This window comes from Fundulus heteroclitus, chromosome 20, assembly GCF_011125445.2.
Source record: "Fundulus heteroclitus isolate FHET01 chromosome 20, MU-UCD_Fhet_4.1, whole genome shotgun sequence".
NCBI classification, from domain to species: Eukaryota; Metazoa; Chordata; class Actinopteri; order Cyprinodontiformes; family Fundulidae; genus Fundulus; species Fundulus heteroclitus.
In genome coordinates this window covers 42799745-42822328 of record NC_046380.1, presented here as the reverse complement: position 1 = coordinate 42822328, position 22584 = coordinate 42799745, and the positions used below count along the sequence as shown (strand labels likewise).

General features: G+C 43.2%; 1 protein-coding gene across 2 annotated transcripts in view; it reads left to right on the top strand.

Annotated features, from left to right (window-relative positions):
- Window positions 1-22584, top strand: part of LOC105920400 (calcium-dependent secretion activator 1) — a 710204-nt gene that overhangs the window by 569746 nt on the left and 117874 nt on the right. For both annotated transcript variants that reach the window (XM_036151653.1, XM_036151654.1), the window contains 3 exons: window positions 7959-8033; window positions 9786-9869; window positions 10353-10385. In XM_036151653.1, coding sequence (XP_036007546.1) covers window positions 7959-8033; window positions 9786-9869; window positions 10353-10385 — 192 coding nt within the window. The remainder of the gene's footprint in view (window positions 1-7958; window positions 8034-9785; window positions 9870-10352; window positions 10386-22584) is intronic.

The window sequence follows — 22584 nt, the reverse complement described above, 5'->3', positions numbered from 1 at the left end:
AACCCCTGTGCTTCTGAGTTGCCAGTTTCCCGGACTCTTTGTGGACTGTTACCTCAGTGTCCCCAGTCTGGACTGGCACTAAAACTCTGCATCACCCTTTGACAAGTTCCCAGGTCTGTTTCTGCTCCCAGCAGCTTATCTCGCCTTTTTCCCCTCTGGACTCACCCGAAGCCGGTCTCTGTTTGATTCAGCTTCATCCTTTATTTTGTACATCTGCCAAATAAACCTTCCTAACTTTTCCCCTGTGTCTGGCTGAATATTGGGTTCAATTCCAAGATTCATTACACCTTGCCCTTAATTTGAGAGGATTTTTCAGTACGTTCTCAAAAAGACATGACAGCTATGCTCGTTGACATTGTCAATGATACAGCCATAAGCGTCACCGACATGCACCGACTTCCTCGTTCATAAAATACAATATTTAACGAAAAGGGTTAGTTCTATGCATGTTGATGACAACTCTAGCGAAAAGTATGTGTAATATTATTATAATCAATCTTTCCTTTATTAGTTCTGCTGGGGAGAATTGTTCCACAGAGGATGATGCCTCACTGGCTATTCACACGGCTCTGACTCATCTGCAGCATCCCAACACGTATGTTAGGATGCTATTTGTGAACTTTAGCTCAGCCCTCAACACCGTGCTCCCAGACATGCTGGCACTGAAGCACCACAACCTGAGGCTATCCACACCCCTTTGCTCCTGGATCAGTGAATTCCTCACCAACAAGTGAGGGTCAGGGTTGAGAAGCGTGCATCTGCCCCACTGATTTTTAATACTGGAACACTTTGTGTTATCAGCCCTGCTCTTTTCACCCTTTTCACCAAGACTGCTCTATCTACCTCACAAACATTGTGGTGAGTTTTGCTGGTCGTCTCATTTCCAGCAGTGATGATATGCTATAGAGAGGAGGTCAACAATCTAACACAATGGTGCTCCAGGAAAAACCTCATCCTGAACAGCAGCAAGAGCAAGGAGGTCATAGTGGACTACAGGAGGTCCAGGAAGACTTAACACTCTCCCCTCTTCATACAGGGGGAGTTGATGGAGCGTGTGGATAGCATAAAGCTTCTGGGCCCTTAACAATGTCTCTCCTTACTCAGAAAACTGAAACAGACTGCTCCAGTGTTGAGGACAGCACAGGAGATTGTGGGATGCTGTCTGCAGGATCTGGACTTGGTTTATGCACCATGAGTCCAGAGAAAGGCCAGAAACATTGCCACTGATCCCACCCACCCTGGCATTGCAAGTTGTTTGACCAACTTCCATCAGATAAATGCTTCAGATAAACGCTGATATCAGCTCTTAAGCTGATATCAGGATAATAGTTGAAAGGGATGATATGAGCACTGGCGATCTTTTAACAGCAAACTCTACACACACATAGAATAAAGGAGTGACGACTTCTCTTCAAGTTCAAGAATTTAATAACAGAAATAAAATGAACATCCAGAGAACATCACTATAGAATGCTGTTTATCTGAATTAAAACTATATTCCAATCAATAAATCCTCTCTACTAGGCTAGTGAAACTTAACTAAACTACTAAGCAAAATTAAGATAAAAAAGAAGCTATGCTAAGGAACTATATACATACAAAATAACACAAAAGAGAAAATAAAAGTGGGTGATCATCATCAGAATAATTTAGTGAATCCTGGTTCACTGTAGATCTGACTTAAGAACATGGAATGGAGTCAAATTAGCTTGACTAATTTAGAACAACATTTGGCATGTGTTCAACCCATTCACAATGCAAATCCCGAGTTACACAAAACATTATTTGAGGAAATAACATTTTAAAGAATGATTTTCTCGGTAAGAATCTAGAAACTTTATGAACGCTCGATCTTATTAATGTGATTCTACCTCCGGGAGCTAGGGGTCGTAGCAGCGATCGGTTACTAAAATCGATTAATCCTAAAGTTAAACAAAACGCCTTTAAATCGGCATTAATATTCCATATCAATGCAGTAATAACGTTCATAGCACTATCGAACGATGGCGGAGCGAAACGAAGCAAGCCTTACGTTTAAAACGGCTTTTGTTGAATAACCGGAAATCGGAAGTTACCAGAAGCTAACTAGCATTTTGGCTAGCGGATTTTCAGCACTAACTTTAAAACTTCGGCATTAGTTTTAGTCATACTGAGTGAGCCGCTCAACTTAAATATTATTATACCATCAGTGTATCAAGCCCCTGTGGAGATAACGTTTGTTATAACAATGAAAACACACTCGAATCATATCGGCATTGACCTGATTGTAACGATTCTAGCTCTGTCATTCACCTGATCACCTCCTCCCCACTGATTACCGTCACCTGCAACTAATTCCCTGCTCCAACTACTCCTGTCAGCCCGTCCCTATATAAGCACTCCTCTTTCAGTCTGTCTTCGCCAGTTCGTCTGATCACCAAGACTCTGCACTCCCTTGATCACCAGACGCCCAGCTTCCCTCACGCTCTCCAGCCTTTGCACATCTCGCCAGCCAGCCTGCTACACCATGCCTCATGTCATCCCAGATTAGTGGATCTTGCCACCCACTCACCTCTCCACTTTATGTTCCAGCCTCCCCTCCTGTCTCAATCCACCAGTAGGGGCGGATCGAGACAGGAGCGTCCTGGCTTTCACCCTGACGCACCACAGCCACAGTCCTCCTACACGTCCTGGTCCCTGCTCCGACGCATCACCTTTCCCACTTCATCAGCGCGCCTCGGACCCACCCCGGAGCTCGTCAGGCCCGGTCTGTCAGTGCTCCTGTGTTCCGTCTGCCTCCTTCATCTCCAACATCTCCAGTCTGCTTCAGCACGGTCCTGTCTCTGATCCATCCAACCTTCTTTGTGGCAATAAAAGCTCCTAAATCCACAGCTCTGTGTGCGGTTGAATTCGGCCTCCAGACCCCAGTCATTACACTTATACAGAATATTAACATAAGCTATGCCCGTACGCACATAGACACTGGAAGTAATTTTGAACAGGGGTTCCTGTGAAATTATAATTTTTTTTGTGTGTTTTTGGACAAAAGACCTATGAGCCTATAGGCCTATTTACTGCAAACATGTGGCCATGAGCCAGCCGAAACGTGGCTGGGATCGGAGGCCTGTGCCCGACATCCTCCATGCAGTCTCTGATCTCTCAGCTTGTCTGGTGAGGGAAGGCAACCGAACCGCCGTCACGCGTCCACTTTCCCGCAACAGCTGACAAAGATAAACAAAACTGTTTCGGCATTCTTTACTCTGCGGCTGGTTGCACAGAAATCAGAGTGCAACTTAGCTTTGGTCGGGTCGATGAATCTCTGAATTCAGTTGGGTCCTGCGCTCTGCAGAGTGCGAGAATGTCCCCCTTTTTCGCTCCATTGAAGCGAGGGCAGATAAGCTTCACAGAGGGCCCGTTCTGTGCAGCTTGGCTGGCTTCCCCAGCCACCTCGTCTCCTCCAGATGTCCCAGGCAGAGGAATGCCTTGAGGGCTCCATGAAGAAGTGAAGAATGACTGAATCTCAGGAGTGGTCCAAACTCACGGCAGGCACCCTGTCGAGAGAGAGGCTGTCTGTGGATGGAATTCTAAACAATAATAACTAACTTCCCAGAGTTACTGAATAAGGAAACGGTGGTGATGAAGTTCCAGCATTTTTATTGACAAACAGAGCAGAGATCACATAGATCGAATCGCACCCCATGGTCCCGCTGCAGCCTGCATCTGCCCTGTCTCTGCCCCTCCTCGCTTTCGGCTCTCCCTTATACTCGATAGTGACCTTTGCATGAGACAAAACAAAGACAGTCTATCCTAGACAATCAACATCCCACACAGTAGCTACGCAGCATTTGGTCTTGCAATCAAACAGTGGATCTCATACACAGCCATCATGTCTCCAAGCCTCCTATGTCCGCGTGGCGTGATGCCACAGTGACTTCAGAATAATACTCCATTAACATTCCACCCTTTTGATCACATAGAGAATGTTTTATCTGTGTGATCACACACAAAGGAACCATTTCATCCATCCATCCATTTTCTGACCCACTTAATCCCTCATGGGGTCGCGGGGGTTTCTGGTGCCCATCTCCAGCATATACTGGGCGTGAGGCGGGGTACACCCAGGACAGGTCGCCAGTCTGTCACAGGGAACCATTTCAGTAAACCCATATTGTGGGACCCCAAAAGGTTCCTGTGTTGGAACAAGGCAGTGCTTGAACTTTTAGTAATGATAAACATGAATGCTTCATAGAGGTTTAACACACAAGATCAAAGGTTTAGCTTTTATCTACAATTTGTGTTTCAAATAATTGAGTAAGGCCTGTTTTAGGTTCCTACGCGCACATTATTTTAATTTTACATTAGACTAGGTAAGCTAAACCTGTTCAGTAACCAAGGTTGAATCCGTCTACTCTACCCCCACTTCAGAATAATACTCCATTATCGTCCTAGCCTGAAAACGTGAAACTCTCTTTCACACAACCCCCTTCTGAGTTGTCCTCCGGCTACAAGGTCAGATTTCGATCTGACATCAATTTTCTCATCATTGCTTTAATATCATGGCACAACACTGGGTAGAATGCATTCTCCAGGTTGGGAAAGTATTTTACGTTTCTTGGGGTCTTGTTCACAAATATGGAAATAATGGAGTGAGAGATTGATTGGCGGATTGGTGCTGCATCTGCTGTGAAGCGGACACTGTACCGGTCTGTCGTGGTGAAGAGAGAGCTGAGTCAAAAGGCGAAGCTCTCAATTTACCAGTTGATCTCCCTTCCTACTCTCATCTATGACCATGAGCTTTGGGCTGTGATTGAAAGAACGAGATTGTGGACACAGGTGGCCGAAATGGGTTTTCTCTGCAGGGTGCCTGGGCTCTCCCTTAGAGATAGGGTGAGCTTGATCATCCAGGAGGGAATCAGAGTAGAGCCTCTGCTTCTCCACTTTAAGTGGAACTAGTTGAGGTAGCTCGGGCATCTGGTTAGGATGCCTCCCTGGTGAGGTGTTACAGCCACTTTCAACTGGGAGCAGACCCAGAGGAAAACCCTGGACACGCTGGAGAGACCATGCTTATCAGCTGGCCTGGGAACACCTTTGGATAACCCCTGGAGGAGCTGGCCCAAGTAGCTGGGGAAAGGGAAGTTTTTGCCTCTCTACTTAAACTGTAACCCCCGTGACCATATCCTGGATAAGCAGAAGACAAAAGAAGAAGATATCCAATTGACTATTAGTGTCATGGGGGACAATATTTTTTTATCCTGATTGTTTTTGTTTTTTTGTGGAATTTGGTTGTAGGTTCAATGTAACATAGGATCCTAAATAAAACCAAAATGCTTGAAAAAGTTCATTGATCTGCGTAACTACACCTGAGAAAACTAAACTAAATTAAAACGTAATATTTTATAAGAGATGCTAGTCAAGCGAATTTAACCTAATGTAGCAGCCTTTGCATTTTGGGCAGTGATTTATTTAACTGTTCTTCCTCCATCTTACTCATTCTCTGACCTTTCCCCACACACACAAAATCCGGTCCAGAGTTTACAACCTACTGTTCTAATCTGGTGTCGTTTCCAAACTAGAAGCTCATGTGGTTTCTGTGGCTTTGTTGTTGATTACCAGCTAACCAATCTCTGATGTTGGCAGAGACACGTTGCTAAGCTAGTTAGCTCCCTCTCGCTCAGATACCCAGACACATAAATGCACTCTTCTGTGTCTCAGTTGCATAATGTTTCTCAACTTGCCACATACTGACGCTGTGATTGTTCCTTGCTGTTCAGTTCAGTAATTACTCAGTGATTTATCTCTAGACCACTGTCATGATTTAGGTTTTTGTTTTGACTTTTCTGGAGTGATTAGGTTTCACTCCCCTCAGCTAACAGCCACCAGTTGCCATGCAATCAGATCAGCTTCACCTGCTGCTACTAATTTGTGCCAACTCTGATCATCTGTCACTCGCCCATTTTATACCTGCCTCACTCAACCACTCCCTGCCAACCACGTCTCGTCTTGTTTACCTGCCAGCATGTGTTGTTTGCTCCAGCGGCTTCCCTTTGTTTGTTTCTGAGTTTTCCCTGGAACCAGTTCTCAGCCAGCCCTCGCTAGTTTATTTACTATTGCTTATGTGCACCACCTGGAGCAAGATTTTCTATGGGATTCTGTATTTTGCTCTGCTCGCTGGGAACACATCGGCAACTTCAAGTCAGACTCTGCCCTCAGCCTCTAGCTGTCATGGTTTTTAGGTGTTTGGCCCAGATGCAGAACACAATCAGGATACAACAAGCAGTTAAAGAGGTTTATTAAAGGCTCAAAAGTACACAAATATTGTGCTCTCTGAGAGAGCAGCTGACAGTGATCGAGACGGCTGGATCGAAACACTGCGGGAGAAGAAAGGAACAGATTAATGGGGGGAAGTGTGGGAAATAAGTTGTGTGTAGCTCTGCTTACCACCAGGTATGAGTAACCTATCCGAGGGGGAGTGGAGTGGAAGAATGGATTCAGCAGAACTCTTACTCTTGGAGGAACTAGGTGACCGAGTGACAGGTGAGCTGGCAGGTGGAACAGAGGCAGGGAGCCCGAGCAGGACCACAGCAGGTAGCAGGGAACAGAGAGCAGCCGAAGGAACCAGGGTGTATCCAGGGAAGGGAAACTCTTGTCCGTCTTGGTAAGACCAAGAGGGCACGAGAGGGATGAGGATTCAGGAACTTGGCTTGAGACTTCAGTGCTCGGAGGAGCGACCGGTGAGTAAGCCACCGGTGAGTAATCCAGAGCACAAAGTGAACTACGAGGAAACAGGAGACAGGAGTTAGTACTGAGAACAGGAAACATGAATCTCGCAGGAACGAGAAACTGTCGAGAGACAGTGGCCACTAAGCGTACCACAACGGTTTAACACCGACTGCAACCTGCTTTTAAGCTCCAGCTGAAGCTGCCGAAATGAGCTGCAGGTGTGCATCATGCCCACCTGTCAACTACAGTCACCTGTGAGGCAAAAAGAGGAGAGAACAGGCAGCGCAGACAGCGCAGACAACGCCGCCTACAGAACCCTGACACTAGCCTATTCTGTCACGGCCTGCAGCTCCTGCAAGTTTCTGGTTCCGCTTTCCAGGTCTGTTTTGGTTCTCCCTGCATTCTACTACCCAAGTCATCCACTGCCTGCTCACCAGTTTCCAGTCAGCCTCAGCCTGCAACTCTTCATCATTCTCTTTCTGCCATCCACCATCCACAATTTCAATAAACTTTTTAAACATACTCTGTGTTGGCTTGAATATTGGGTTCGTACTCAGTCATTACAGATCACTATGAGTAAATTATATTTACCTTATTGTCATAATTGTTCTGTTTTATAATCTAAAATTACCCCGATTGCTTATCAGTTATTAATTGAGCATTTTTCAGTTTTACTATTATTTTCATTTTTTTCAGCAAATTAGTGAATAGTTTATTGGTTGAGCTTGTATTGGCAAATTAATGTTGACTGTAAAGTTGAGCTGATTGTTTTGTGCTTATTCTGTGTAAAGTAGTTTTTCTGAAAGCTCAAGCTCATATCATCCCTTTTTTGGTAAAATATCTGATAATGCAGTTATATATATGGTGATTTTGAGTGATGATTTGATCATGATTGATGAGCCAACCTAATTGCATAACACAAGAAAGGGCAGATTTCCGGATGCCAGAGAGCCCCTTTTATTCCTCCCACAGACAATGAGTAGGATTAATTGTGTACATTCATTCAAGGGCCTGCACAGTATGATATCAGTGTTCCATTCATCACATTGGTGGAGAAGATCATACTATAATGCAGATGAGTCCTACCTGACACATCTTCCCCCAATCAGTCATTCTGTCCAATCTAAGTATATGAAACTCTGTGCCTCCAGAGTCTGTTGTCTATCTGTAATGTCCATGGTAACTGACTTTTTCAGTCCAGTCTCTGTAACCTCATAATCCCAAACAAAAGTTTAATACCATGTTGTTTTCCTCTGTAGAGACAATACCACTCCCAAATTGACCATCTGATTGAGGAGACGGTGAAGGAGATGATTACCCTTTTGGTTGCTAAGGTAAAAAACCATTGAACATGTTATATCACAATTTATTATTAGAAATTTAAGGGAATGAGACATTTTTTTAGATTCAAACTAGTCACAGATGGACCCCACAGGTGAATCAACACCTGTGGGGTCTTTGACTACCTTTATGATGTTTGGGGCTACCTCATCTGAGGTATCAGATGAGGTAGCACGAAAAGCACAAATAACACAAGACACATATGCAGAAGGTAAACATTTGAGATCCGTCCTGTGTATGTAAGTTCATCAGTTTTATGAGCATCAGTTACGTGTGACTGTTTAGGTGAAAGTGTTTATATCTCCGTGAAAAATCTCCAGAGGCCATTATCCTTGATGTTATCAGCCAGCACACAGTGCAGAAAAAGCATCCACAGGTGTCCGCAGGGAAGGGGGGTAACCAGGAGCTTTTCTGAGCATTCTCCACCATAACAATCCAGGAGTAGAGATAGGGAGGGCATAATCCAAATATGTTATTTGTTATGTGGCCAAGCTGCACTGCCTTTCCTGTCAGCTTTAAGTCTATTGCTGGCTCCAAATGGTAAATCCAATTTTCCGAATTGTTGGGAAAGGTTTAATAAGACAATAACACCAAAATAATCCTTAGTGAACAATGTTTTTTTTAACCTACCGGTGGCGGGTCTTCCTCTCTGCTGAGGCGCTGTCTGTGTCCGACTCCGCTTTCGTATGTTACACAAACATATCTGAACATCCATCCATCCATCCATTTTCTGACCCGCTTAATCCCTCATGGGGTCGCGGGGGTTGCTGGTGCCTATGTCCAGATAAAAAATAATTGTAGCCATCCAGTGGTTTCATGGCTTTCATGCTCTCTCGTCTGTACTGGCCTGCCGTGCTTATAAGGTAGCTGTATGTGTTGCCGTATGGAACACTTTTCCAGCATTTCACAGACTCGCTCCATCCCTTCAGGCTTTTGCTGTGTGGATCTGGCAATCTGATACCATGAACCATCAACTTACTCTTAAACCGATCTTGTGATACGTAATCTAAAGAAGAAAAATACGTTGAGAACTCGTCGTTTCCTTTTTTTGCGTCCGCCATTGTGTTCGCCTTTTGCCTACCAGTCCGGTGTGCATGCGCGAAAAACCCGGATCAAAACAATAACAATGAACTGGTCTATATCACTCTGCCCCTCCAGTAGGGTGACGAGATGTCCCGGTTCCTAGGGACAGACCCCATTTTGGATATTTAATAAATGTATGGACTGACAGAGTAGAGTGACTTCAGTCAAGTTTCACATAAGTCAATGTGTGGATCATTCTCAAAAAGTGAACTGCAACCAACTTTGTTTGGAAGTTTTCTTTTTCATTTGTTGGTAAAAGCTAATTAGCAGACAGTTTTAGCTGAAGCCAGAAAAGGGGGGGGGGGGGGCGGTCCTGTCCACTGTTGCTAAATGGATGCTCTGTATGAGGGATTTCTTATTTATCTTTGATATTTTTTTTTTACCTATTCAACTCAGCTGTGTGAAAGGATCAAAAGTTTAGTTATTCATTCAACATGCAAACAAATTGATGTGTTAGGGTATAGTGAAATGTTCAAATAGTCATATTCAATTAATTCAAACACTGACAAATTAATTTATTTCATTAACAGATGTCACAAAGGGAAAGACATATACACATGTTCGCTAAATAAAAGTAAAAATATGTATATATATTTAGCATTCTTTGTATTGGTAAAAATCTTTTCTACGTCACAATTTGACTTTTGTTCTTTTTCTTTTAGTTTGTAGTCATTCTAGAGAGTGTGTTATCTAAACTCTCTAAATATGATGAAGGAACCCTGTTCTCCTCGTTCCTATCTTTCACAGTAAGTAAAGCATCTTTTTCTTTATCCTGACAATATCTGCCATTTCAGTTTCTATTAATATCTTCATAATTAGTTTTCACAGTAGGATACAGGTAATTGAAAATGATGAGTCTTGATCTTGTATATTTCTTCATCAACTGAAGCATTTAATGAATTTAAATCTTTAATTTAAACATGTAAAAAGAAAGATTTTATCCTTATAAAAAACTATTTTAATTTTGTTTTTAAATCAGAGCCATTTGTTTTTTGTAATACAGTTTTACCTTTTATGAAGACACAACAGTAAATAGCTTAACATCTCAGTGGACATCTGCAGTATTATTAAAAAGAATAGCATTGGTCTGTGGATGTTTGCAGCTAAATGCGCCACAAGTTATGGCTGCTAGTTCAGCAGGCACTACAGCAAACCACTTTGCTATGTATAGTCCTTGTTCGTAAAAGTGGTTTGTCAATTGGAGTGATGTTTCTCATTTTATTTTACAGGTAAAAGCTGCCTCAAAATATGTGGATGTACCTGTAAGTATTAATACTTGTGCATATTCTATTAACAAGTTAGGGAGTTTGTCCTGTAACTGGCGGTTTGCCAGTTCGATACCCTGCTCTGACCGTCTCAGTTGTTTTGTTTGTGGGCAAGACACTTTACCCATATTGTCTGCTGGCAGTGGTCAGAGGGCCCAGTGGTGCTGATGTATGGCAACCTTGCTTCTATCAGTCTGCAACAGAGCAGCTGTGGCTACCAACATAGCTCACTACCGTCAGGGTGGGAATGTGTGTGTGAGTATGGGTGATTGACTTTGGGTCAGTCAAGTCTTATCAAGTCTGACGACACTTTGGGTGTCGTCAGACTTGATAAAGCGCTGTAGAAGTACAAGCCATTTACCATTTGTTCTGCATGGTAGCCTTGTAGAATATCTTGTAATAACCAACCTATCTGGCTCATCTGTTTTTTAGAAATTGATGTATTTCGCTTTGTCATTTGTCACAAATAGATTCGATCCGTATTTCTGACGGACAACAGAGTAGGTTTCTCTGTCATATCGCAGCACCACAGAGATGATGGGAAACACCCCATGATTTATTTAGGAATATTGCCAATATTCCTTCAGTCCTTCAGTTCCCATGGTCCAATTAGAGGAGATGAATAGGCGTGTGTAAATGAGGAGTAAATAGTTTGCATTTCTAAATGAAAGCATAGGTACTAGATGTTTCTGTCAGGAAACATATTTTACTGTGGGATTGCAAAGTGTATTTGTGATGCAGAGAAGCTCTAAATCTCAAAATAATTAATTTTATTGGCAAATTTTAACATGTTAAATGTTATAAATTGGAAACATTTTTTACTCCGATGTGCTGTCTAGGATTCTTGAAACAGTAGTTGCTAATCAAGTAGGTGAACATTTACAGATCAATGACCTATTTGAAGGGTTTCAGAGCTCATCATAGCACCGAAACTGCTCTGGTGAAGGTCACTAATGATATTCTCACGGCCTCAGATAATGGACTTGTGTCTGTACTTGTCCTGTTAGTCTCACTGCTGCATTTGATACAGTTGATCACAATATTCTCCTAGAAAGACTTGAACATACTGTAGGGGTTAAGGGGAAAGCATGATGCTGGTTTAAATATTATCTGTCTGACAGATTCCAGTTTGTTCATGTAAATAATACATCTTCTTCAAACTCTAGGGTCACTTGTGGAGTACACAGGGTTCAGTTCTTGGGCCAATTGTGTTTATTATATATATGCTTCCCATTGGTAAAATTATCAGACAGCGTGGGATTAATTTCCACTTTTGGATGAATCCAATCAATTACTTTGACTACAGGCATAACTTGATGACATCAAAAACCTCAATGACTTTAAATTTCCTGCTTTTAAATTCTGACAAGACAGAAGATATCTTTGTACCAATAAACCTCTGAATTAATCACTTAATCTGGATGGCATTAAATTGACCTCTGGTAATGAAGTAAAAAACCTTGGTGTTATCTTTGACCATGACTGTCAGGATTTGGGATTTTTTTTCCATTCTCACTGTAATTTGTTACATCCCTGTCCACACTTCAGTCTACAGTCAGCTCAGTCATCAGCTCAGACAAGTTCCACCACTAATCAGTGATCACTAGTTCTCCAGCCTTCCTATGCCTTCCTCACTTACCCACTCGCTGCCAGATCGCCATTTCATATCTCATTTCTTATCACATCACTCGTGCTCGGCCGCCGTGTTTTTTTTTCAGTTCATGTGTACTCTACCTACATCGGCTTGAGATTGGTAACACCTTCATCTCCTGGTCTGTTTATGCTTTTTCAATAAACCCTTTTTTGACATAACTCTTCTTACTAGAACACAGACTGAACCCACTGCTCCTTTTGTTTACTCACAATGCTGCTCACTGATTTATGCATCTTCACCTGCTTGGATGCTTTTTCCTCTGCTCCCTGTCTGCTTGCATTATTTTTCTCCTAACGTTTAACTGTTAGCCATGACTACAGAAAAGTTGGACTAAACTATTTTAGATCAGTGACTCAATGATATATTTTTCCGGCCATGTGCACTATTTAACTTTATAATGTTATTCAAATCACAAAGTAAAGCACCAGTCGATGTCAGCTAATCCACACAAGATGCCTCTTTACACCCCAGAGGAGTTAGACAGACTTCTCAGAGAAAAGGCTATTATTGAAAGAATTCAAAATGAAGTCAATATTGAAAAGAACCTCCCAGCTAATTAGTACAAGATTCCTCCCTTCACCACAGAGGATTTTTCAGAAAACAGCTGTTGTGGAAAGGAAAATCCACCGACTTGAGGTGAATGTGGAGGTAAATGCTGGATATGGGAATGAAACAACTTTACCTGTGATTTAAAACAGTGATAGCCAGCTCAGCAGCCAACAAACAGATCACAGATGGAAATAAGAATAAACCTTCCTGCAGCCCCTTGGAACACTCTGGGTGTAAGGCTAAAATATCAAGGAAGATGGATTATAGGTAGAACTCCAAACCTAGATAAAGAAAATTGGCCAACATTACAGAGAAGTGTTCTCGCTACCCCAGGGAAAAGGAGACAAAAGCAGCGGCCTCTTTTAGGACCTCTGGTGCCCATCAGGTCCTGAGCGATCCTATATCAAAGCAAAAGTTACATAAAACATAGATCTTGGTGAGTTAGTCTGGAGCAGATTATTTCCATTCTTCATCATAGAAAAATTATGATCAAAATAATTCAACATCACAGTATGACTGTAATAACACATAAAATCAAACTCAGATCATGTAAGTTGGTGGAATAGAAGATTTAAAATAAAGTAAACCGTCCGTCCGTCCATCCGTCTTCTTCCGCTTAACTGGGGTCAGGTCGCGGGGGTAGCAGCTTCAGTAGGGAGGCCCAGACATCCCTCTCCCCGGCCACGTGGGCCAGCTCCTCCGGAGGAATCCCAAGGCGTTCCCAGGCCAGCTGAGAAACATAGTCTCTCCAGTGTGTCCCAGGTCTTCCCCTGGGCCTCCTCCCGGTGGGACGTTCCCAGAACACCTCACCAGGGAGGCGTTCAGGAGGCATCCTGACCAGATGCCTGAGCCACCTCAACTGGCTTAGTCCTCCCCGGATGACTGAGCTCCTCACCTTATCTCTAAGGGAGAGCCCAGACACACTATGGAGAAAACTCATTTCGGGAGCTTGTATACGGGATCTCATTCTTTCGGTCACGACCCAAAGCTCGTGACCATAGATGAGGGTAGGAACGTAGATTGACCGGTAAATCGAGAGCTTCGCCTTTTGGCTCAGCTCTCTCTTCACCACAACGGATCGGTACAGCGCCCGCTTCACAGCAGACGCTGCACCAATCCGCCTGTCGATCTCCCGCTCCATCTTCCCCTCATTCGTGAACAAGACCCCAAGATACTTGAACTCCTCCACTAGGGGCAGCACATCCTCCCCAACCTGGAGAAGGCACTCTACCCTTTTCCGGTTCAAGACCATGGTCTCGGATTTGGAGGCACTGATTTTCATCCCGGCCGTCTCACACTCCGCTGCGAACCGCTCCAGTGAGAGCTGTAGATCACGCCCTGATTAAGCCAATAGGACCACGTCATCCGCGAATAGCAGAGACACAATCCTAAGGCCACCAAAACGGATCCCCTCAACACCTTGGCTGCGCCTAGAAATTCTGTCCATAAAAGTTATGAACAGAATCTGTGACAAAGGGCAACCTTGGCGGACTCCAACTCTCACTGGAAACGAGTCCGACTTACTGCCGGCAATGCGGACCAGACTCCGACACCGGTCGTACAGAGACCTGACAGCCCTTATTAAAGGGTCTGGTACTCCATACTCCCGGAGTACCCCTCACAGGATCCCTTGGGGGACATGGTCAAATGCCTTCTCCAGATCTACAAAGCACATGTAGACTGGTTGGGAAAACTCCCATGCCCCCTCCAGAATCCTGCTGAGGGTATAGAGTTGGTCCAGTGTGCCACGGCCAGGACGAAAACCACACTGCTCTTCCTGAATCCGAGATTCAACTATCCGACGGACCCTCCTTTCCAGAACCCCTGAGTAGATTGTATAATATGATTGAACTTGACTTTGTAAAGTGCCTTGAGATGACATTTTCATGATTTGGCGCTATATAAATAAAATTGAATTGAATTGAATAGACCTTACCAGGGAGGCTTAAGAGTGTGATTCCTCTGAAGTTGGAACACACCCTCCGGTCCCCCTTTTTAAATAGGGGGAGCACCACCCCAGTCTGCCAATCCAGGGGAACTGCCCCCGATGTCCACGCAATGCTGCAGAGCCGCGTTAACCAACACAGCCCCACAACATCCAGAGCCTTAAGGTACTCAGGGCGAATCTCATCCACCCCCAGGGCCTTGCCACCAAGGAGCTTTTTAACAACCTCGGCAACCTCAGCAGCAGAGATGGGAGAACCCGACCCAGAGTCCTCAGGCTCTGCTTCCGCAATGGAAGACGTGTTGGTGGGATTAAGGAGGTCTTCGAGGTATTCCGCCCACCGAAACACGACGCCCCGAGTTGAGGTCAGCAGCACACCACCCCCACTGTAAACAGTGTTGGTACTGCAGTGCTTCCCCCTGGTAGGACTCCCCCTTTAGCTTGACGGCTTCCCTCATCGCTGGTGTCCACCAGCGGGTTCGAGGGTTGCCGCCGCGACATGCACCGACAACCTTGCGGCCACAGCTCCGACTAGCCGCCTCAACAATAGAGGAGCGGAACATGGTCCATTCAGACTCAATGTCCCCCGCCTCCCTCGGGACGTGTCTCACAGAGGACTCTGCCAGACGTTCCCAGCAAACCCTCACAGTACGTTTGGGCCTGCCCGGTTGGACCGGCTTCCTCCCCTGCCATCGGAGCCAACTCACCACCAGGTAGTGGTCGATGGAGAGCTCCGCCCCTCTCTTCACCCAAGTGTCCAAGACATGCGGCCGCAGATCAGATGAAACGACAACAAAGTCGATCACTGAACTGCGACCTAGGGTGTCCTGGTGCCAAGAGCACATATGGACACCCTTATGCTTGAACATGGTGTTTGTGATGGACAAACCATGAAGAGCACAGAAGTCCAACAACAAAACACCACTGGAGTTCAGATCAGGTGGGCCATTCCTCCCAACCACGCCCCTCCAGGTCTCACTGTCATTTCCCACGTGAGCGTTGAAGCCCCCCAGCAAAACAAGGGAGTCCCCAGGAGGAGCACTCTCCAGTACCCCTTCCAAGGACTCCAAAAAGGGTGGGAATTCTGAACTGCTGTTTGGCGCATAAGCGCAAACAACAGTCAGAACCCGTCCCCCCACACGAATGCAGAGGGAGGCCACCCTCTCGTTCACCGGGGGAAAACCCCAACGTGCAGGCACCAAGATGGGGGGCAACAAGTATGCCCACCGCAGCTCGGCGCCTCGCACCAGGGGCAACTCCAGAGTGGAAGAATGTCCAGCCCCTCTCAAGGAGACTGGTTCCAGGGCCAGAGCGGTGTGTCGAGGCGAGTCCAACTATCTCTAGTCGGAACCTCTCAACCTCACGCACAAGCTCAGGCTCCTTCCCCACCAGAGAGGTGAAATTCCACGTCCCAAGAGCCAGCTTCTGCAGCCGAGGATCAGAATGCCAAGGTCCCCACCCTCTACTGCCACCCGTTGCACAATGCACCTGACCCCTTTGGCCTCTCCGACAGGTGGTGAGCCCATCGGAAGGGGGACCCATGTCGCCTCTTCGGGCTGAGCCCGGCCGGGCTCCATGGGCAAAAGCCCGGCCACCAGACACTCGCCAACGTGTCCGGGCGAGGGAACACGAGATCCAATAATTGTACTCATCATAAGGGGCTTTTTGGGCTGCACTTTGTCTGGTCCCTCACCTAGGACCTGTCTGCCTTGGGTGACCCTACTAGGGGCTTAAAGCTCCTGACAGTATAGCTCCTAGGATCTAGGACCTATGCTAAAGTAAGCCAAAAGTAATAAAACAAAATGTTATTAAGTCAGAGATGCAACATGAACCTTTGAGCTATGATAAAGGACATAATCATGTAAAAAGCAGTTGGCTTTTTATTCCCCTAGTTTCTCTACTTCAAATCAATTAATCAAAGTCCTCAGGTTCCCTCTTTCACAGTGTCCTTGATCTTGATGTCATCTCATGGCTCGTAGGAGTTGATTTTACTGGACAGTTATCTCCATGTGGTCCTGGTGGTTGAAGGTCCAGGCCATCCACAGCCCACTGTTCATTTCCGCTTCAAGATGGTTTAGCACGACACACAACAATTATGTGCAATTATTGTTCTTATCAAGATCATCATTTACACATCATTTACTCATCGTCTACTCAAAACTTCCTTAAACCATTTTCACAGCAAGATATTCTTGTCCACAATTACTTACATCTTAGCTTAGAGGTTTTGCACTGTAATCATTACACGCAAGTAATCCAATGACTTGCATGTAATGATTACTATATAGCTAATCTCCAAAATATTTTATTCAATATGGAGTTAGTTTCAATTAGGATCTATATTTAAGGTTCTTAGGGTGGAAACCTTTGTTTAATCTTTGCTGAACCAGTTATGCATATGTTAAAACTGGGTTTTTAAAGACCAAAACAGTAAAAATGAAGGTTTAAAGATGCACTAATTTGTAGATTGTACAAATATGTTCTATTGTAATCAGAAGCATTTCTACATATTTTGTCTTATTTTGAAAAGCTATCCCTGCAAATGTCCCCAATTTCAATGTATCATGATGGATTAGAAAATGTTTAGTGCAACAAGAGGTATTTACCCGGTCCTGCTGCTGTCCTGACATAGTAGAGCCTTGGCGAACGCACCTTCCCTGTGCTCCTGTCAGCGTTGCAGTTCAGACAAAACAAGCCATACCCCGGCAGAGATTCTGTGCTTAACAAAATCAGAAACATCCCCAGTTTTCATTAGGGAAATCAAATCTGGTCAATTTAAGGAGTAAATACAGGGATGTTTTTAAAAGCATAAATTTACACCAGACGGTAAACAGTGTGATCCACAGCTGCGTGATTTTGCAGCAAGAAGAACTTTTGTCATGGGTAAGTAATTAAAGAAAGACAAATTAATTTAGTAATATATGGGTAAGGTATCAAATTATCAGTAATATATTCTATGTTTTGATCTCCTAAAAGTCCGTGTCTTGACCAAATCTGATTAGAAATTGCATATTTTAGTTTGTTAGGTTGTTAGCTGGCCACAACTACATCATCATGACGCTTTATTTTCGACAATATTTCTGGGATATTTCTGGAAGTGAACTTTGACACAGGATGTTTTCCCATTTATTCCCCGCCACACAGGAGCATATATGCATCTGAAATTAGAACTTCAATCTAATGTAGCATTATGCTTCTGGTGAACATTTATTGACTGATTAAAATGAAAAGCTAACCTAAGCATAGGATGTGCATATGCTGCTTTGCTGCTCTTTGCAACGTGTACAGTTTGTTTCCTCCTTAACACGGCTCTCTCCTGAGAGGGAGAGCTAGCTGTCTCTGTCGGGAGGACAGAGTTGGACGACACCGCCCTGTTTCTAACATAAAGCCAAAATAAAGGGAACTTTGATATTGAATTAACTTACTAGGTTTATCGTTGCTAGCGCACAAGCTGTCTTACATGAATGCACTTCTAGTTTCAACATTACAGTCAAGCAGTCTTTTAGACTGCTCAGGGGTCCGATCAGGTAGTGACACAGTGTACCATAATGCTTCTAATGTCTATTGAGCGGAGCAGCTTCGTTTCTTACCGAAGTCATACTTGCACATTTTAACAGATTTTTGAGCACATTGTACCACATAAAATCGGTCAGTAACCACAACTTTAATTACATATAAAGCTTACCGGATTTTAAGGTGCATCATGATTTTTTGAGAAATTTTAAGAATTTTGAGTGTGCCTCAAAGTCTGAGAAATATGGTATTAATACAGATAAACTTTTCTTGTCTTATGCTAAAAAAAGCACATAAAGGTGATGGAGGTGGATTTAGAAAGTGATGTGAAATGCTACATAAGCATCTTTTACACTGGCCCTACTCTAATGCTCCTTTAAGAAAAAAGTAATAATTGAGGAAAAAAGTAAACAAACCATTATGTATAAAAACATAATTAAAATACATAAAATCTTTGACGCAGAAGTTAAGATTTAACTCTGATTCGGCCAGCAGTTCCTCCAAAGCCAGTCAGGTCCTCCGCTCCACGCAGGATGAAAATTTCCCCATTGTTGTCCCAACAAAACAGCAGGAACAGAGTTTCAGAGAGGCACGTTTTTATTCAGCTTGTGGGTCTTTCGGGCTCCATGAGGCCCCATGCCTGGCTGGCTTATCCAGGGGGGACTCTCTCTCTGTGAGTCCCAGGAAGAAGTGGTGAAGAGACTGAGGAGTGGTCTAGGCTCATAGCAGGGAATCCCTGCTGTGAGAGGCTGTCTCTGCATGGGTCTGAAAGTCCTTGCTCACACTCCATTTTAATTCATCCCCCATGTCACGTGTTCAAAATTCAATCTGAATTTGCCATGCGCGATGGCATAACACAAATATAAAATTATGTGTAAATTCTGCAATCTTAAAGACTAAAATAAATGTTAAAACAAATTAATGCAGAACAAATTGTTTTCCAAATCCATATTTTCTATATGACACTTATGAAATAATTTCTTAAAGTAGGTGATGTTTGGTAAATAGGCCAAGTAGTTTGTTAGTCCTTCCAGTGATACTATATACTGTAGCAGCTCCCCAGCACTTGAAATATTCAGCCGGTCTCGTAGGGTGATTTTAGCTTTTTATTTTCTTTGATGAAGATCCACCACAGTTACCCCAGTCATCTCAGTCACCGTGAAAACGAAAACATATATAAATATTAGAATACAAAACATAAACTTACAATACAACAACAAAACAAAAAATGTACCTCGCTGCTTTCACTGGGGAACACGAAGTATTGATTTCTTGGTCACATCGTGACAGTTCAAGTCGTTCATTGGCACATTGATTCTACTAGCTTTTATACACAAATTCTGAGTGTGCTTTCATTTAGAATTTGTATAAACTGAATGTCATCTTGGGAAACACATTTTTCTTTTGACCCTTCTCGTTGAAATCCAACTCCAAAACTCTTAAAACATCAGAAGCTAATGGGGCGGGCATTTCTTTCACCATCACTCTATGTTGAAATCTTTGGTTACCTTGCTGAACTTAATGTGGATTGGCTGCCCGGATAATACTCCAACCAAGAGCAGTCTTCTGAGCAAAAGGTTCATTTTCCCCAACAACAACTTCCAAGGGAGCCAAAGCAGAGGGACAGTCAAAACCAATGAATAATCCTACTTCACAGTCTTGCAAAGCAGGCACTTTGCTAGCCAGATGTTTAAGGTGAGGCCACTGTAATGCTGTACTTTTACTTGGTATGCAAGATGTATCAACTGGAATGAAGCCACCTGTGTATTATCAGAGAAAAAACTCAGAACCTGAAAATCATACACATTTGGACCTGAAACAGGTGTATCATCAGAAACCATGGTACTAAGTTTTAGTTGTACTGGTTTTTCACAAGATCTTCTAAAACAAAGGAGGAGTCACTTAGAGTATCAAGGAGTGCATAATTAAGTATTTCCTTCCCAGGATCCTTCACAGAGGATAAAAAAGCTGGAACAATACTTGATGTAGCAGAAATGTTTTGGGTGAGTGCATGAGATAAAACACTGTGAGAAACCTGAGGTGTTTCTTATGGACACATGGAACACTGCTGAGCAACATCCTGAGATCTCCCTCTCTCCTTGTGTAAACAAGTAGGATGATGCCGTCTACACTCGCGTTTTACAATCTTTCAATAAATGGCCTTTCCCTAAACATCCAAAACAAATGACCTAAAAGGTTTGTAATAGAAATTAAAAAAAGGAAAATATAAGAATGGTGTTTTTGTAACTAAATGTTACAAAAAGAGTTGTTGTTGGATGCTCTAAACAATATGTAATTTGGCGTATAATTTGACCAAACATAGGCCTTAAACTCATTCAATTTCATAAATATCAACCAAGTGACGTTGTTTAATTAGTCAATTTCTCACCGCACCAGTGGTCATCTGTCAGTTTCAGATACAAACTTGGATCCACCACGAAGACAGCTCCTCATTGTAGTGTTGACTCCGATGCAGCGTCAAACTTTGGTCGATGACCAATCCAAACGTCTCACCGTCAATGGTAGGCGACACACGGAAGCCGTGAGTTTTCACTGTAGCAGCTCCCCAGCACTTGAAATATTCAGCCAGTCTCGACGGGTGATTTAGCTTTTTATTTTCTTTAATGAAGATCAGCCACAGTTACCTCAGTCACCGTGAAAACTAAAACATATACAAATATTAGATACAAAACATAAACTTACAATACAAACAACAAAACAAAAAACGTATCTCACTGCTTTCACTGGGGAACACTAAGTATTGATTTCTTGGTCACATCTTGACAGTTGAAGTCGTTCATTGGCACTTCTTCTTTTTGTTTAATAGCAGATTGCAGCCTTAGCTTTTAGGTGCATACCGCCACCTATTGTACCGGAGTATGTAGCATGAGCCATATCAATGTGATGATTACTTTATTCATATCCATATCTACATATACATGTATATATATAAATAAATATATTATCTATCTATCTATCTATAAGATAAGATAAGATAGGCTTTATTGATCTCACAATGGAGAAATTCACTTGCCACATCGGTTCATACAAGAAGGTGCAGAGTAGGAAGGTGCATTCAGTTATATGCAGTGAATCTTCATGTATACAATGGATCAAAAAGGATACAAAAAATACAAAAGAAATAGGAATGGGCATATGACTACATCAGGATTATTGCACGGGTTGTGGCCCAGTGTATTAATTAGATTATTGCACATTAGTCATTGCACATTAGTTATTGCAGTTGTGTTTACAGTTACAGTGCAGCATTGTATAGTCTGGTCGTAGCAGGAATGAATGACCTGCAGTAGCGCTCCTTTTTACAGACAGGATGTCTAAGTCTGTCACTAAAGGAGCTGCTCAGCTCCTCTACAGTCTGGTGCAGGGGGTGGAAAGTGTTGTGCATGATGGATGTGAGCTTGAACAACACCTTCCTTTCAAGGGGGGGTGTTGTCCAAGCTTCTCTCTCTCTCTCTCTCTCTCTCTGTGTATATATATATATATATATATATATATATATATATATATATATATATATATATATATATATATATATATACATACACACACACACACACCCATACATCTATATACTTTTTAAATCTTATTGTATAATCCTATATTCTTAAGATATTTAATAACAGCTTTCTGTATTTCCTTTATCCCCTCTCCTGTTGTTCCTACTAATTCTTTAAAATTCCATTCCCTTCCTATTTGTCTTGTCTTTTGTTTTAATCTTATCCTTTCTTCATCATATTTCCTACAATATAATAAAATATGTTCTACATTTTCTATTACTTTACATTCTATACATTCATCAGTTTTACTTTAAAAATAATGTTTTATTTAACCCAGTATGATCAAATCTTAGTCTTGTCAAAATAGTCTCCTCTCTTCGATTTTTTCTAATCACAGCCTTGGCATTAACAGATTTCCGCACACTATAATAATTTCTTCCACTTTTATCAATGTTTCATCTATCCTGCCATTTTTTTTCTTAATTTCTTTTTTAATTATTGTCTTAGCTTCTCCTTTGCCCTCATTAGCTACGGCAGCCCGTGAGGTACTAAAAGAAAACTCAAAACATTACAAAGTTCAAATAACAAAACAAAGTATAAATGTAAGGAACGGAGACTGGACCCAGTAAACAACCAAGACAAGGTCAGTGACGCTTTCAAGTGTTTATTTAATGGCGGTCGCACGGCAAACCGAGCGGCTCACGTCTGCAGGAACCCTGGAGGCAGAGCAGCTGGTTAATGACCAGGAAATGCTGGCGTTTGATGGACAGAGGAGTAGGCACTAACCTGGAGAGTCGGGTAATCCGAGCGCCGGCTAGTAACGAGGAAGCGGGGCAGAGAAACGGGGGTCCGGGGAAGGAGCCGAGGGGTTAGAAGTCCAGAGAGGGTCCAGAGACGGATCCAGAGCGGGTCGGGGTCCAGTCCAGGTCCTTAATCCGGCTGAGTTCAGAGGCACACAGGGGTTAGACCGATGCGGTTACTCACAAACAGATCGGGGTCGGTCAACAGGCAGGCAGT